Here is a 15,786-nt window from a genome sequence, read left to right on the forward strand (position 1 = left end):
ATATATATATATATATATATATATATATATATATATATATATATATATATATATATATATATTTACCGGTACGATTAATCGTATGTTCTAAGTAATCATCAAATGTCCGCGCGTTCCCGGTAGTTTCATGATTGTATAGCGCAGACAGAGAAGGAGACTCGTCGTTTTACCGCGTACTGTCGTGAATAAGATGCGACTACATATGAAAGTTACGAGAGTTTTAGTGACATACGAAAGAGAGTCTAACGGCGCGCAAATATTATGGAGAATACAACGTTTTCTAACAATCAGTAATTTTTTATTTAGAAACGATTTATCTTTAACGAAAATCTGCATTTACGAAGTCAATTACGTTTATTGATTATTTGCATTAAGAATTTTCGCCGAATGGGTCTCGTCGAAATTGTCGATTACGTAATGTATTACGTGTAATTATGTCCAGCAAAGTTTTCGTTAAGGACGAATCAATTTCACCGAGAAATTCTATTTCTACTGGATTGCGTCGTAAATTTGCGTGCAGTCCTTCGTTATAATTTAACTTCGTCGTTAATTGATAAGATTAATCAGTGTTCGTGGCGTGCGTGCGCACGCGGAAGCGTGTCGTGTTGATCGTTGCAAATCGTATCGTGATGCCGAGCCTGAGTATTTGCTCTGCCGAAGGTTTATATTGTACATGTTTATATGCAGGAACTTCCACGTTAAGCTCCGGACACACAACGGCGCTTGGAATGCAAACTTGATGCAAAATGCTAACACGCGTTCCGCCGACGTGTCATCCTACGCACGCTCAATATATGTCTCGTGCTCGTACAGTCGCGTTGTTTCAACTTGCGTGGATTGCATTTTTTAAGTGCATCAAGAGGGTTTTCCCCTCGCTTGCACGCGTTCCGAGTGTGATTATTGCCGTTAACCCTTAAGTAGAGACTTACGCACATAATGTGAAGACAAACTACTTGTCTTGACTTATATACATACATATATATACATACACTTGTCTTACATAAACATGAATTTAATACCTATGAAATTTTCTCATACTATACATATTATATTAAAGTTAATGTGATATTTTATCATATTTTACTATTCTTCTTCGTTATATTTTACTTTATTGTATGTTTTATTTTATTGTGTTATATATATATATATATATATATATATATATATATATATATTACGTCATTATATCGTCTTAAATCATATATTACGTGATACACACATTTTCGAGATTGAACCTTACTGCGACGTATTTGATTAAATTTTACAAGACACGACGAGCTAAGCTTCAAGTGGTCGAATCTTACAATTTAAATTCTTTTTGAAGGCTGATGCTTTAATGAGAATTTTCATAAGGCGCCATTTGGCACCACTGGGACCTTCTCCAGTGTAAACACTAATTGGTATCTCAATTAGGAAGGTCTCTCGCGGTGTTAAATATTTAAACAGTTTTTATCGTATACTATATGTGTGCATGTCTGTGTTTATAAGTGAAAAGCTACTTGAAAACAAAAAATCATAAATCATTACGGATTGAAAGCTCGCGATAAGAAAGTAGTAGTTAATCCTTCCCGATGCGCGATTGTTCTTCTAGTCTATTGGAGAGCATTTCTTTGATCACGTTTGTGATTATATATGGTTCCGCGCGCAATATAACATTCAATAAATTCAATAAATCTCACTTGTTGTTAGGAATATTTTTATTCTCAAATTCTCTCTTTTAATTAACTTGTTGAATCGGGAATTATGTATATTTACATTATAAAATATATTATATATTTTTTTTTAAACATAAATTTATTCCATATTTGAGTTTCTTGCTTCACATAAGATGCGTTAGTTAATTAATTAGATGCGTTAGTTAATTAATTAGATAGCGAGATACATCGTATTCTTTTAATAAGATATAACCAACAAATTTATACTTAATGGTTAATGGCAAAAAATCTTTAACTATTTACAGAAATAACCTGCGACTACAATTTTCCATTACTCTAAAAACTGTTTAAAAAAGTAGTCGCTGGAAGCAAAAATATTCGACGACGTGCTAGAATTTACTCGATCGTTCCTTAAATAAAAATTAACATCGTAAATATCGTCACAACTATTAATTTACAGAAACTTAATATATTTCCAGCTTAATAGACGATTTTAAATTCTATATAAAATCTATTTTATATATACAACAAAAGAGACTTGAAAATTAGAAACGCGCTGTTGACCATTAAATTACCTTACAAATAGACTTCATGATTTACGTGTCGTTATTTCGTGTAATAATAAAAATTTATTAGCAACAAATATTCAAATGAGATAATTTAGTTCTTAATTAACATCCAAATTATCCTCGAAATAAAGTATCGATTTTCGGAGCAGACAGAAAATTCGAAGTATTAATATATAAGCCGGATGTTACGTCTTCCTTTTATTGATAAATCGATGATGAAATACATCACATAAACGATCGACTACTTTTTAGTGCATCCATCATACTCCGTGGTCGAAGATTGACGTTGTTATTGATACGTGATATAGCCTAATGTGATATTCATAATATCATAAGAAGCTTCCGCCTCTAACGCTTCTAACGCCTCTCTATAAAAAACGCCCTCTCTTTCTCTCTCTTTCTTTCTCTTCCTCTCTTTCTCTTTCGCAACACGATACGAGAGTGCATGCGACACAAGACGTTTCATAATGTACCTTAAGCAGGTGTATAATATTATGCGAAAATAAAGTAAATATTGTAGTCGACCGAGAAGAAGTGCAATTTGCATTACGAAAACTTAATAAAACGATATGTTAAAGTACCGCCTTTGGTATCTTTCTCCATTACAACCGATGCCTCATTTCCAGAATACACAGAAGCGTTTCTGAACTCAGAATACATACGAGCCCGGTGAGTTTAATAGTAACTTAACCCGCAAAAAATGAAAAAAAAGTGAAACGCTTTTATCACGAAGTTCTTCATATCATAATATATGAGAGAAATAATACCTTCTCTCGCTCGTCTCGATAGATGGAAAACAAAAGAGAAAATAAAACGAAATTACTTAAAGTTATGCGAAACTTCGATCTCATTTATCTCGAGACGAACTTTTGTAATACCGCTTCATTGTTACGCGAGCGTCTCATATTTAGATTAGGACAAATTGACGGAAATTTATTGCGTGTAAAATTAAATTCCTAATCCTCGTAAAGAAACCTAAAAATGCTTTAAGGCCTCTTTTACTTCCGTTTATGAAAAGTAATGTGTTCTCACCTAGAGCAGTTTTTGCCTTTTCGTCGGAACAGTTTTGACCCTTTTGCCGGGACAGCTACTTATTATCCCACAGTATGAGTGCGCTCCGTTGGAATTTCCATCGCTTCTTCAATGTAACTCTCCGACTGTGCCGGTATGATGCGTGTCTCACTTTGCCGCGACGACATGTCAATATACGGGCGATATGTTCCGAGACACGACCGCTGAAAGTAACAATTGACAAATTGAGGTTGCGTCTCGTAGCCGCGGTGAACGGTGGTGTAAACGAGCGTTATGCTATAATTTCATTTTACACCGATCAATATTTGCTCGCGAAATACCTATGACATTATTTATATGAATGTAGCTTGCAAACGAATCATGGCGGCCCGAAAGATTTCGCAGCGGCATTCCGCGAATATTTACTCGTAAATAAATTGTAGCCGTTGGTAGGAAACGAGATTTACTTGACGTTGCTAACAAGTTCAGTTGGAATATCCCATCGTAAGACGTTTCTCGTCGCTCGACAACGACGTCTCGATTCGATATTCCCCGACAAACTTTCGTTAATTCTGAAACAAGTCTGAACACGTCTTACCTGTAATGTTCCGAACATTCAAATAGGACAAGCTGCTTGCTATTGCGCGCCATCTGTGGGACTTCCGCATATCGAACGCTAAAGATTCGCGCGTTGAGTATTCGCAATACTCGCGCCATCTGTACCGTACATATGGTAACCCTCAAGTGCAGTGGTGATGTCTTCTTTGCGACGCGTATGTGTCTGTTTGTTTACAAAATCGTAACATGCGGCAAGCGGTTAATGAAAAACCAAGGGTGATTAATCGTCGTGTATGAACGCCACTCGGACACACGATATGCGTTCCGTGCTGTAGCTCCGCTAAGTGAATATTCGTCGCGAGAAGGTAATATAACCTGACGTAACCTAATGTAACCTAACCTAACCTAAAAACGTATATGGTCTGTTCCGGGTAATGCACGAGGCACGGCGATGCCGGGAGATTGCTTCGCTCTCGATTAATAGTGCGGTGTGCGCTCGTTCTCGGTTGCAGGGAATCCTCTAGATGGATAATGAGTGAGTCCGATGACACGGACGTTCTACTCCTGATCCCGCCCGACATATTCCACGTCCCGTCTCCCGACTCAGAGTCCAGCTCGAGCGATCTCGTGAGAACGAACTGCGGAAAGACCAGCGTTATCTCGGAACTGGTGGAGCACATGCAATCGCTCGAGTCCCGGATTTCCGCCATCGAATCCAGGGACAACAGTCTGGACGTGTCTGCGTTGAACAATTCGTTGGACTCTCACGGAGCCCACAGCGGCACATGTCACTCTTATTATCGGCAAACTCTGCCCAGAACTAAGTTCTCCGTAAGTCAAGGCGGCAGTCTGCAAAATAGCCCCGTAAAACCTCGCCAGTCTCTCTCCGTTCCTGCTACTCCGAGCGGACGTACGTCGCAGACCTGTACTAATTCTCTGGGGAATGATATGCGTTCGGGACGCTGCTCCTTGACAGCCTCTATCGCGAAACCGACTACTACTACTACTAACACTCTCGCTCGGGCCAAGCATGATGCTGTAACGTCGTTCTCCGACTCCTATGTGGTGCCTCCTTCTGCTTCCTGTGGTATTGGGCTTCCGCATGCCACTGCTACATCCGCGAGAAAGGAATCTCATTTGTCTCTCCGTTCGAACGACTACTGTGCGAGTAAAGTTACTTCCTATCTTAAACCCTATGATTCCTTGCATTCTACGATACTTGCATCAAACTTATCTAACACCTCGATAGGTCAGCAGCATACCCGTACTAGAATAGTGCAAGAAATGGAGCTGTCTGAGGTCGATGAGTTGCTTCAGGAGATGGAGGCCACTGAGTTAGAATTAGCTAAAAGGATAAATAGCACTGGTGGATATAAATATCATAATGAACCGGTTCAGTCAGTGTCGTTGACTCGAATCGCTGATAGTATGGATAGTCAAGAGAAAGAGACGCAACTCAAGCTCAGTGGCACGAATCGACGACTGGACTTCCAATCGTGCAATAAGGAGTCGCAATCGACTGATGTTTTATCAGCAATCTCCCAAAAGAAATGTGCATTTCCCGATATGTCATTACCATATAGTGATTCATTCCACTTAGACGAGACTGATAAAATGATTTCTGAGTTTAAAACTTGGGAGCAAAGTGTTCAGCAGTCCGCCCCACGGCCAAACGGATGTACGACAGAAAGTGTCAAAAATACAGATCACTTATCCAATGTGTTGTCTGCCACGATTGTCGCTAAACCGAAAGAGCCAAAATTGAGTCAGAGTAATTTATGTACAAATGAAACAAGCAGCGCGCAAATTCAGTCAAAATCCTCAACTATGAGAGCAGATCCTGTATCACGTGTTACTGAATCAATCAAATTAGCTGATTTTGTACCAACAAAAGCTGTGCAGTATAGTAATACTGACCATTTGTTGGATCTTTACAAAGTATCACAGCGTAATGAAAACTTGCATGATGATAAAGAAAAATATGAACTTTCCAAAAACTCTGTGCACGTTGGAACAAATACAGATCCTCAGTTAAGGTAATGAGTATGTAAAATATGTAAAATTTCTGTTCTCTTAGAAAATTTCTATTATCCTTATGAAATAATCTATGATGCAAGCTTTGTAAAACAGGTTTTCACTAGTAACTCGCAATAAATTATTGTAATATTCGTTTGTACAGGAAATGTCAAAGGCTCTTGTCACTATCAGATTTTTGGGATACTAATCCAACTAGGTTGCAAGAAGAAACGCTTAGAATCAAACTGGAAGAAGAGAAATTTCGCAGAGAGGTAGAACATATGTGTATATGTATACTGCATGGATAATTACCTATACTTTGTATTTCCAGCATTGCGAACAACTGATTCAAGAACTTCAGAAACGTCTGCTGGAGCAACAAGAGAAGGTAGCAGTAGCAATTAGAGTGGACAATGACAAAAACGTCTTGATATCTCAATTTCATACAGCTTGGTCAAAGTTGAAGCAGCAAGTAGAAATATTGGAGACTGAACACAGAAGTTCACAGACTAATCTGCAAAATGTCACAGAGAAACATCAATCCGAAGTTGCGGAATTTCAGTCTCAAATCAAACGTCTCGAACGAGAATTGTCGAAAGCCTTAGACTTGGCAGCTGGATATAAAGAAAAGAGCGACACTACGACCAAAGAGAAAATCGACCTTCTGAAAACCCACGCAGACGAGTTAGAAAGTTACAAATCTTTGGTTCAAGAAGCGGAAAACAGATACGAACAAATGAAAATAGAATTCAACGCTCTCCTGGAGAAAAATCAACAGAAAGAAGAGACACTGAGAGCAATGCAATCAGAATTGAGTAAGGAACGTTTCAGAGAAACGGAAGTGAGAAACGAGATGGGTCTTATTCGTAAAGCATTGGACACTTGCGAAGCGGAATTGATAGTGCTAAAACAAGAGAAGGAGCACATGCAGCTCAAACTTAAAGAGGAGATAAGCAGAAATTCTATTTTAGAACAAAAGAATTCGTCGCTGCTTGTATCTATCGACGACGCTAAGAAAGCAGAAGTAATATAATACTATATGATAAGATATACGCAATAATACGTAATAGTTCTCATTGTGTAATTATGCTTTTTGTATTTTCAGAAATTAGCAAAGGATGAAATCAAGTCCGTCGCGGAACAAAAGGAAAATATCAGAGCAGAATTGCAGGAAGTTTACCAGAAACAAGTGGACGAGGTGGTGAAGGCGAAACTACAAGAGTTTCAGATGCAACTTGACACAGCCGAGTCCGAATTTTTGGAGGAAATGAAAACAAGGCAGCAAGTTATAGCTGAATGCGCTGCCAGGAAGATAAAGGACGTCATCGACAAGTTAGTTCGCTTTCCTATACAGCAATATATCAATCAATATTTCGAGATATTTGAACTTTTTGAATTTTTTTCTCAGGCATCATTTGGAAATAAATTTGTTAGAGGAGAAACATAAAGAAGAAAAACGATTGTACGAATTGCAGTTGGCTCAAGCTTTGCAGAAGTCATCTATATTGGAGACACACTTGAATTCTCAGCGTGCCACGAAGTCCCAACTTGCAGAACAGTTGCATTCAGTCATGCAGAAACAATGGCAGCAAGCTCTACACATTATATCGGGTAAGCCGAATATATTCAAGCTTGTATCCAATGCATCCGATTGCTTATCAATACCGTTGATATCTCTAAGTCTGTAGTACGTTTGTAGTACATGTCCCGTAGACTACAGAATGCAATTGCAGGTGGTAACACGGACAATTTAGCTCCGATTCAAAAGATTCACGCGGACAAATCCTTTGACTTGATCAAAGGTCCCGTGAAGTCCGAATCAATGCCAAATTGTTACACTAAACTTTCCCAGGAACCGATAAGATACGTGATGCAATCGTTGGAAGCGCAAACTCCAATCGCTGTGCAACCTCTTGACGATCAGAATGAAAGCGCGATCACGATGAACTCTATAGAAAATACGCCGTTGACTAGTAGAAACAGCTCGAAGGACGATCTTCGGAAATACGTGAAAATGGTCGGTAAGATCTAGATGATTATATATTTAATTTGCAATCATTAATAATCGCATTAGTTGAATACACATCACTTTTTCCCAGATCGCAGAGATGCAGCTAGCGAGAGAAGATATCACAAAGTGCAGAAACTCCATTTCGAGCCCACCATTGATGTGCAGAGAGGTACCGCGAAAACATTACATGAAGAAAGAATTAAGTATCAAGAGCGAGGATAGCATTTCATGGCAGCCAATTCCCGAGGTTTGTCTTTTTGTTGGCCAAAAAATTTTGATAATCAACACATACTCGTAACAGAAATGAAATAGCATTGTTTTATCGCTAGGCTTGTATACACGATGTTGACGAAAACGTGCCTACCTCGCAGAAGATTACAAAAATGGATCAACAGAGAAATAAGCCTCCCTGGAAATGACACGTAACCTACGACGACAACGACGACGTCAATAATACTGAAGGTGTGGACGAACTTGATCGCATTAACTGAATTCGATACAGTGCAACTTAAGTAGCAGTAACACCGACTTTTGTACGACAGATTCCAATATCTATTTTTCGACATGAAGAGAATTTAATAAAAATCTTTTATATATATCTTTTCGATCCATTTCAAAATATCTATGTTCTCTTCTTCTCTGTTTTTACTTCTCTCTGCGAGAATATAATGTTATCAACGTTACTTCGTGAATTGAAATTGATACGGCGAGAATTTTTTCATTTCACTTACGTCTCGTAACGTGACAGATTTTATTATAATTTCGATGGCATTGATTGATCCATCATCTGCTACATTCTACGCATTCCCAAACTGTCCAATTTCCGTCTTGATACTAGTGTTCTCGCAACGAAATATTTTCATCGTGACTTACGATTCCTGTTGTCGAGCATTCCTATTGTCGAGCGCGCAGAGGAAAAGGATGTATGATAAAATAATAGACCGATAACAGAGAAGAGTTTATTTATCTCACAGCGAGAATTCAAAGCGTATTCGACGCGGCTTAAAGCGAAATGCTTGCGAGCAGTTGTTTAAAACCAGATTTTATATCTACTTTTGTGTTTACGTAAATTTAATGTAAATTGTAGTCATTCAGTAAACAGATTACATGCACTCCGACAATTTGTGGTTCACACAGTACTGATAAAATGATTTTATCTGAACAAATCAGTATTAAATTCCGTGATATTACTTATAGAAGCGACAATGCTTCTGTGACAAAGCTACATGTTTAAACTTAAAGCTTTTTTAGCGCATTTTGATTATTAGAAATTTCTGATTTCATAACATAAATTATTAGTTTTGCATTTCAGTTTATACCATGAAAAGCTAACCGGAGTTCGTTATACATTGAGCGAGGCTTTTCAATATCAGTGTCATATGTTAAACACGTCTGCTTCGTGTAGGATGTTGCATGCTGATTCAGAGAAGTACCGAATCGTTTGTCCGTACCGATATACACCGTGAATAATAATTTACCCATACTACGTACAACACACATACGCAAGAGAACACGATAAGTCAAATATCTAGAAAACTTGTGGTAAACTGATGTCTTGCTCGCTTATCGTCTTCGCGTTAATAGTCAGACTTCATAGTGACAATGTGACGTGGATGCGATTGTCTCATCGACAATCGACAATGATTGCAACATCGACTTGCCCGATACATTTAAATTATTGAGCGATGAATGCTCGCTAATTGTTCGTTGATTTCGATGAAGACATATCTTTCATTAAATATATATAAGATACAACATCGAATGTATTATTTACTCATTGAATTTTCCTAATCAATTACAAGTTTGATTTAATTTTCCAGAAAATTTGTTTCACATTTTCATTACAAATTGTTTGACAAGATTATAAAAAAAATCGTTAATGTGAAGGGAAAATTGTTAGATGGTGAATTAAAATAAAATTTGCACATCTATCATTGAATTCGAGCGGCAGTATCATTGCAACCGCGGTCGATGACCGAAAAAGTCACAATCCTGTTTCTGCAAAACTGCCCTCTTCTTCTTCCTCGCGTCCGCGTTACAATCGTAAAGCCACATCGCCGACTGTTGTTTCTCGCTAGAGACGACACGATCATAAATTTCGAAATCGTAATTCGAGTGCGAAAGGGTCGCGAATCTTGTGCGGATCGCATCGGAGAGAGAGCACGGGGAAGGTAACAAGACAACCCGAACGTTGAGCACGACGAGAGAGCGCCCGACTCTTCAAGCCCATAAATGACGATCACGCCTACGGAGTCCTGGTACCGAGCCGGCGCCAGTTATGAGGATTCTACGCGTGGAACAAGTTGCCGATTGAAAACGAAAGAGCAGCAAGAATGCAAAGGGAGGAACGTGATAGTGGCCACCCCCTCTTCGTTCGTTCGTATAGCTGGTAGAGAGTCATGAGTCGTGTCCGTTCTTCGTGTCTCTCTCTCCTTTCCTCGTGCTGCTCGTGTACGTACGTGGCCTTTAGTCGCCGAGCAAAGCCTCGGCAGTGAGGAGACTTCGCGCGTCGACTATCTTAGCCGGGTCAATTCGTACGTGCGTGCCGTTACCGTGAGAGCCGAAAGCGCTTGAATGCAGAACGAAGATGCAGTCCGAGACCGGACGACGCTCGCTATTCTGCTGGTTAACAATAGCACTGCTCGTCGGCTTTCTTGTCGACGACACCGGCGGTGTTTGGAAGAGACGGGAGGATAAGACCAAATGCCCGAAAGTGAAGGGCATACGCAACTTTGACATCTCCGAGGTACGGGATCCTCTGCGATCAGCGAGAGGTCATGCACGGAACGTGGAAGTGATGAGCGAGAGAAGTTCAAAATTTTCATTTTGGTTGCGAAAATGGTTTCCGTAACGATGTTTTACCGGTAATAGAAAATGTACTGGCTTTCCATGCGTTTATTGTAAATTTTAAATAATAATTTTCTTTATTTTTTATGCTGAATAATATGTGTTAACACGCGCCGAGCGATATTCTCATTTAAAGAAGCAAGGACAGGTCAACAATCTAAACTTGTTCCATGATTTCCCCAGACTCCGCCGATTTTTTTCGGTTACATGAATGAAACAGAGAGAGGGAGAGAGAGAGAAATCGCTTTCGCATGTCTATTGACCTTGTGTGGAGCTTTAGTAATCCAATCTACTTATTTTCTACGTGTTTCTTTACTTATAGTTTATAAAAATAGGTAGATTAGATGAAACGGCCGGGAATCTATTTCGAAAATGAATATCCAACGAAAGATGCTTGATAAATTTTTAAAGATTAATTCTGAATTCCTCGAAAAATTTATAGCTGAAACGCAGCTCTCTTCCTCTCTCTCTCTCTCTCTCTCTCTCTCTCTCTTTCCCTCTCTCTCTATATACGTGAATTTTACATAGAATTTCGTGTAAATTGTAGCTTGGCAAAAAAGGAAAAGAGGAATCCCACGCATCTGTTATTTCGCGTATTATCAATCCCCCTCTCTCTCTCTTCCTCTATCGCGCTTTAATTCCTGGTAATTACAACTGCTCTGACGTATCAAAATCAACTTCCGCGAGTGTTATTTGTGCGACACTCGATATTGTCAGGAAGTTCGCAACACCTCTCGGCCGGGTAGGTCGCACCGTTTCGAGCTTAATTTTGTGGAGCAATTTGATCGTGTTATTTACGTAGTGGGCATGCGTTGTTTGACGCGCTTCATTCGATCCGCAATATTGCCGTGCGAAATAGCGCGATGCGCGCTGACGTATTATCCGCTGCTGACGTGACTTCGTAAGCGGACAATCAACGAGCATTCGTTGAATATGTTGGCCGAATATTATTATGCGGGGCGCAATTCGCGTCTATTTGTTATACGAAGGTGTAACGCCGATTTTACGCAATAGAAATTATCGCTCGCTGTTCAATTAACGGTACGGACCAGTCTGTCATAAGCCGGGATACGACAAACGCCGCTTGTCCCCGGCATTCCTACCGGCGAATCGTGAATATCGCGTTCTCACGCGTAACATTGCGCTCGCTATTCGCCTTCCGGTGAATTTCCGTGTTTCGCGAAAAAGCGACGCGCGTCCGACATTAAGCGGACAATGACGCATATTATTAAGAGAATTTATTCCGTTTTTTATGATGACAAAACGCGCAACTACCGCTGTAATATTTGCATGTGTGGGTGAGTACGCAACAATGTTTGCAAGTATATACACCCAACTGCCTAGTAAATCTCGCAGACGCGGTTATGCGCGCGGAGTTATTTGTAATTCCGTTTCGTGAATGTGGAATATTACTACTACTTAGGGAGACTCGGCTTGCGCCAGGGTCTTCTTTTCGACACGGTGGCGTTTGGCGGACTTATTTTTGGATCTTAATGCGTATTTAAAGGAAGACTATTTCGAACATGTCGCGTACACGCGACTATTCACGCTGGTCGATTTGCTTTTCGCGAACGGCGATAGAGATACACCATGTGTACGTGCACCACCATGACGAAGCGGGTCGTACATACACGGATGCCCTTTAATCCACGCGTGACGATCAGCTTTTTCAAGTCGTAAAAGCACGATAAAGCACAATCCATATTTAGAGACGAGCTTTTTCAAGTATAACTTTAGTCACGCTTCATATTATCGCAGTATGTTTTCCAACTAGGCACGCTATAAAAACAATGATGTTTTTTGTGATTAAAATACGCTACGGTAAACTATATTTTAGTCTTTCGGATCTTTTTAGATCGACCGTGCGTGACTTCATAGAGAGATAGGCACTGAACCAGGACATACATTCCGCGATAACCCAAAACCTCAAAGTAACTTCTCTCGTGCTTTCATCCTGAATCTGAGTAATTTGTTGCATATATTCGTCTTCTCGAAATACGTTATTTTATGCGTATATGTGTGAAAATATATCTCCTTCATTAGCGATATAATTATCCTGATAATTTTCCTGGTATGTGTAAGCGTAACGCCTTTAATATATTTTTAGAAGAGAAAATTAACAGTCAAAGACTTAAAGTTTACTAAAAAGAATAATACACTTTCGAGCACTGTATATTAAAACATTTAAATAAGATTGCAAGTTCTTTTTTATCACAATATATATATATATATATATATATATATATATATATATTCTTTCTATGTAAGATTTGAAATACTAAGTTTACACAACATTAATGTGAATGAAGTACGCCAAAAATAGACTCAACTGATTTTGAATTCGAGGCCAACAAAGAGAATACTTCTTTGCATTTCCAGCCGTTTGAACACTGTTAACCCTTTAGCTACGGGAAAATTTTCATTTTGTCGTCTATTGACGACAGCCGTAGTTAAAAAGTTAATAAGAAAACTTCCCCAATAATAAGATCTGTAGCATAGAATCTATTACATAAAAAATTAATCTTTTATTGGATTCGATTTTTTTTGTATATTAAATTTATAAATATCACATATGAATGTTTATATATCGTGAATAGAAAATAATTATCTCGCGAAATAACGTTTGATGGAAAGTACAATGAAATTTGAGAGATACAATGTGCAAAATTAAGGATATGCAAGTTCAGATAAAGACAATAGTGCATACTCACATACGATAAATTTCCTGAATATGTTTCTAACACTGTTTGTGCGTCGAGTGCGCGATCGCTTGACCCGTGAAGCGCATGTATTCATTAGCATACGTTAACGCGAAGAAAATCAGCGCTGTATGTAAACTGTTGCGCCCATTTCACACGTGACTTTACGCCTATACATGTCTACTACAACACGTAACAGACACCTTGCGCTTCTTGCAGTTTCTCGGATCGTGGTACATTGTACAGTACTACGCAAGCTCAGAGGAAGCTCTCGCGTACAGATGCATGAGAGCCGAACTCTCGGTCTCGCCTGAGAACGCAGAAGTTACCATGAATTTCACTTACAGCTTTACCGACGATCCTATTAACGAGCTGCTCGTTGGTAACATCACGTGGAAGATCCCCTCGTCAGACTCACCTGCTCACTGGCTGCACGCCGAATTTCCATGTAAACAGCTAATTAACTCGTAATTAATCTACTTTCGTTCAACCCGTAGACAAATTACTTATAAAAGTTTAACACGATGCACCACAATCTGTCAAGATAGTTTATGAGTTATTATTATTAATCTTAGATTTAATTAATTCTTATACGAGTCACTTCTTATTTCTAATTCTTATCGAATTAATATCAACGCTGATTTTGAAAGTGGAAAATTTTACTGTTTCCTCTGTTAAGTTCATACGAATATCAAACGTAAATCTTCTGTTTTAAAATTTATTATTTGCAAGATTAAACAAAACACGAAATATGAGTTTCTCCTAACATCGCTGTAATAATTTTATTGGAAATAGATATTAATAGATACTGCTAACAGATATCTCAAAAGGAAAGCTTACACGTTCAATAAATAAAAACTTTAACTTTTTCAGATGAAGGAGTGTACAATACGTATGTGTTAGATTCGGACTACACGTCCTGGGCATTGCTAATGCATTGTGCTGAAAAGAGCAAAAGTCCACGATATTTATCTAGCTTCATCATGAGCCGCGAAGAGAGCCTCGGGGTGAACGTCATTTCTTATTTGCGCGAGAAACTGCCCAGGTACGTTGGTCTCGATTTAAAGTCTACCTTTCGCTCAAAGTACATATTCGAAGAGATCGGCTTTATTATTATTATTTTATTATTAATATTTTATAATTATTTTATTTTTATTATTTTATTATTGTTTCTTAAAAAATTCAACTGTAGTTTTGCACTGACTCATTTACAGTAGAATTGCTCAAGTTGAATCAAAGTATATTTTCATTGTCATCACAAAACTCTTGACAAAATGTCTTTCTTTTATCTCTTTAATACATAGATATGACATCGATTTGGAGTACATGTTTCCTATGGATCAAAAACAGTGTAACAAGACAGAAGATTCGCTCGTACCGCCCTTTATATCTATCAAGAAAGCCTACAGCAGAAGGCATCCGTTGAGAAGGAAACATAGACGATCATGAATTTCATTGCTCTTTCAGGAGCAACGATACATATTTAAAATAACATAACGCTGTACAGAAAATCTTTCTGTATCAAATTTAATATTTCCCGTCAGCAGCCGCATCCTATTTCCCCGAAATCAACAGCATGAAATGTGTACTACTAGTCTATAAACATAAAATGCAAGCTTTTGAATAGCGGATTTTATTTACGCATTCGATGTACTCGCATGTATTAATTACTACGACTCGCAATAATCATATATCTATTCCATTTTTTATACTTATTCAACTAGTTACAAACGACGAATACTGGTACAGATGACTCTCTTGTCTTGTTCGATCATGTATAGCTATTCCCTGTCATACATCAGTATGGAACCATTGCTGATCAATGTAAGAATGTAATGAAGAAAATTCTCATAAATATCAATTGTAAATAATTTATAATTGTGTATAATAGCAAAAATAAAAGGACTTCTAGTTACTCTTACTATCGGAAATATATAATAACCGACATGTTCCTACTGGCAGCTGAAACTCGTTAACGAAATACACCTCAATACCCGTGTCAGATAACGATATTCTCTATTCACCGAGACTAGATTATCATCCGTGGAACTGTGCATAAATATTAAAAAGCAAGAAACGTAGTTATTTATTTAGTGTAAATGTATAATATAATAATAAGCACGATTATGTACTTGAAACATATATCTATCTTTATTTAAGTTAAAGAAGAAACAAAGACAGATGTTTATCTATCAGTTAAGGGGATGCCGGACATAAAAAAAAAACATTGACTTTTTCCTGCAAAGTTTACGTCTAGTTGCTTACACGGAATTATAAGCGCTTTTACACAACAAAAGTACGCGCAAAAATAAATTGGAACATTGCTCAGTATGACGAAAACGAAAACGAAAACGAAAACGAAAAAAATTTATATAAATTTAAATTTTGAACTGTCAGTTAGTGCAACATTTGCTTAACCC

At 38.2% G+C, this 15,786-nt stretch overlaps 2 protein-coding genes and 1 long non-coding RNA gene across 5 annotated transcripts in view; 2 read left to right on the top strand and 1 right to left on the bottom strand.

Annotated features, from left to right (window-relative positions):
* LOC116842042 overlaps window positions 1-3,442 on the bottom strand; it is a 39,120-nt gene extending 35,678 nt beyond the window's left edge. Inside the window, exon 1 of the long non-coding RNA XR_004377663.1 lies at window positions 3,257-3,442. This is a non-coding gene — a long non-coding RNA (uncharacterized LOC116842042). The remainder of the gene's footprint in view (window positions 1-3,256) is intronic.
* A 537-nt stretch (window positions 3,443-3,979) lies between these two features.
* Window positions 3,980-8,418, top strand: LOC116842035 (serine/threonine-protein kinase dst2). 3 transcript variants are annotated; one of them, XM_032810677.1, is made up of 10 exons: window positions 3,980-4,158; window positions 4,306-4,961; window positions 5,043-5,829; window positions 5,973-6,081; window positions 6,141-6,833; window positions 6,915-7,141; window positions 7,218-7,420; window positions 7,543-7,830; window positions 7,909-8,067; window positions 8,150-8,418. In XM_032810677.1, the coding sequence occupies exons 2-9, from the start codon at window positions 4,325-4,327 to the stop codon at window positions 8,040-8,042; spliced, it is 3,078 nt and encodes a 1,025-aa protein (XP_032666568.1). In that variant the 5' UTR covers window positions 3,980-4,158; window positions 4,306-4,324; the 3' UTR covers window positions 8,043-8,067; window positions 8,150-8,418. The 3 variants fall into 3 exon arrangements, with proteins under 3 accessions (XP_032666568.1, XP_032666567.1, XP_032666566.1); XM_032810676.1 differs by having other exon boundaries at window positions 7,543-7,826; window positions 8,150-8,301; XM_032810675.1 differs by having other exon boundaries at window positions 4,306-5,829; window positions 7,543-7,826.
* A 1,829-nt stretch (window positions 8,419-10,247) lies between these two features.
* On the top strand, window positions 10,248-15,287 carry LOC116842038 (apolipoprotein D). The gene is made up of 4 exons (XM_032810681.1): window positions 10,248-10,566; window positions 13,586-13,814; window positions 14,240-14,411; window positions 14,671-15,287. The coding sequence occupies exons 1-4, from the start codon at window positions 10,408-10,410 to the stop codon at window positions 14,813-14,815; spliced, it is 705 nt and encodes a 234-aa protein (XP_032666572.1). The 5' UTR covers window positions 10,248-10,407; the 3' UTR covers window positions 14,816-15,287.
* Window positions 15,288-15,786: the final 499 nt, after the last annotated feature.

This window comes from Odontomachus brunneus, unplaced genomic scaffold, assembly GCF_010583005.1.
Source record: "Odontomachus brunneus isolate Ranch 3 - 2012 unplaced genomic scaffold, Obru_v1 Obru_scaffold_020, whole genome shotgun sequence".
NCBI lineage: Eukaryota > Metazoa > Arthropoda > Insecta > Hymenoptera > Formicidae > Odontomachus > Odontomachus brunneus.

What these genes read in the sequence shown, in the direction of transcription:
- LOC116842038 (XM_032810681.1), top strand. Translation starts at nt 10,408, where the DNA reads ATGCAGTCCGAGACCGGACGACGCTCGCTATTCTGCTGGTTAACAATA. An exon ending in GCAACTTTGACATCTCCGAG is followed by an intron (nt 10,567 to 13,585) that starts GTACGGGATCCT and finishes CGCTTCTTGCAG; the next exon opens with TTTCTCGGATCGTGGTACAT. An exon ending in TTGCGCGAGAAACTGCCCAG is followed by an intron (nt 14,412 to 14,670) that starts GTACGTTGGTCT and finishes TTTAATACATAG; the next exon opens with ATATGACATCGATTTGGAGT.
- LOC116842035 (XM_032810675.1), top strand. Translation starts at nt 4,325, where the DNA reads ATGAGTGAGTCCGATGACACGGACGTTCTACTCCTGATCCCGCCCGAC. An exon ending in ATAAAGGACGTCATCGACAA is followed by an intron (nt 7,142 to 7,217) that starts GTTAGTTCGCTT and finishes TTTTTTTCTCAG; the next exon opens with GCATCATTTGGAAATAAATT. An exon ending in AGCTCTACACATTATATCGG is followed by an intron (nt 7,421 to 7,542) that starts GTAAGCCGAATA and finishes ATGCAATTGCAG; the next exon opens with GTGGTAACACGGACAATTTA.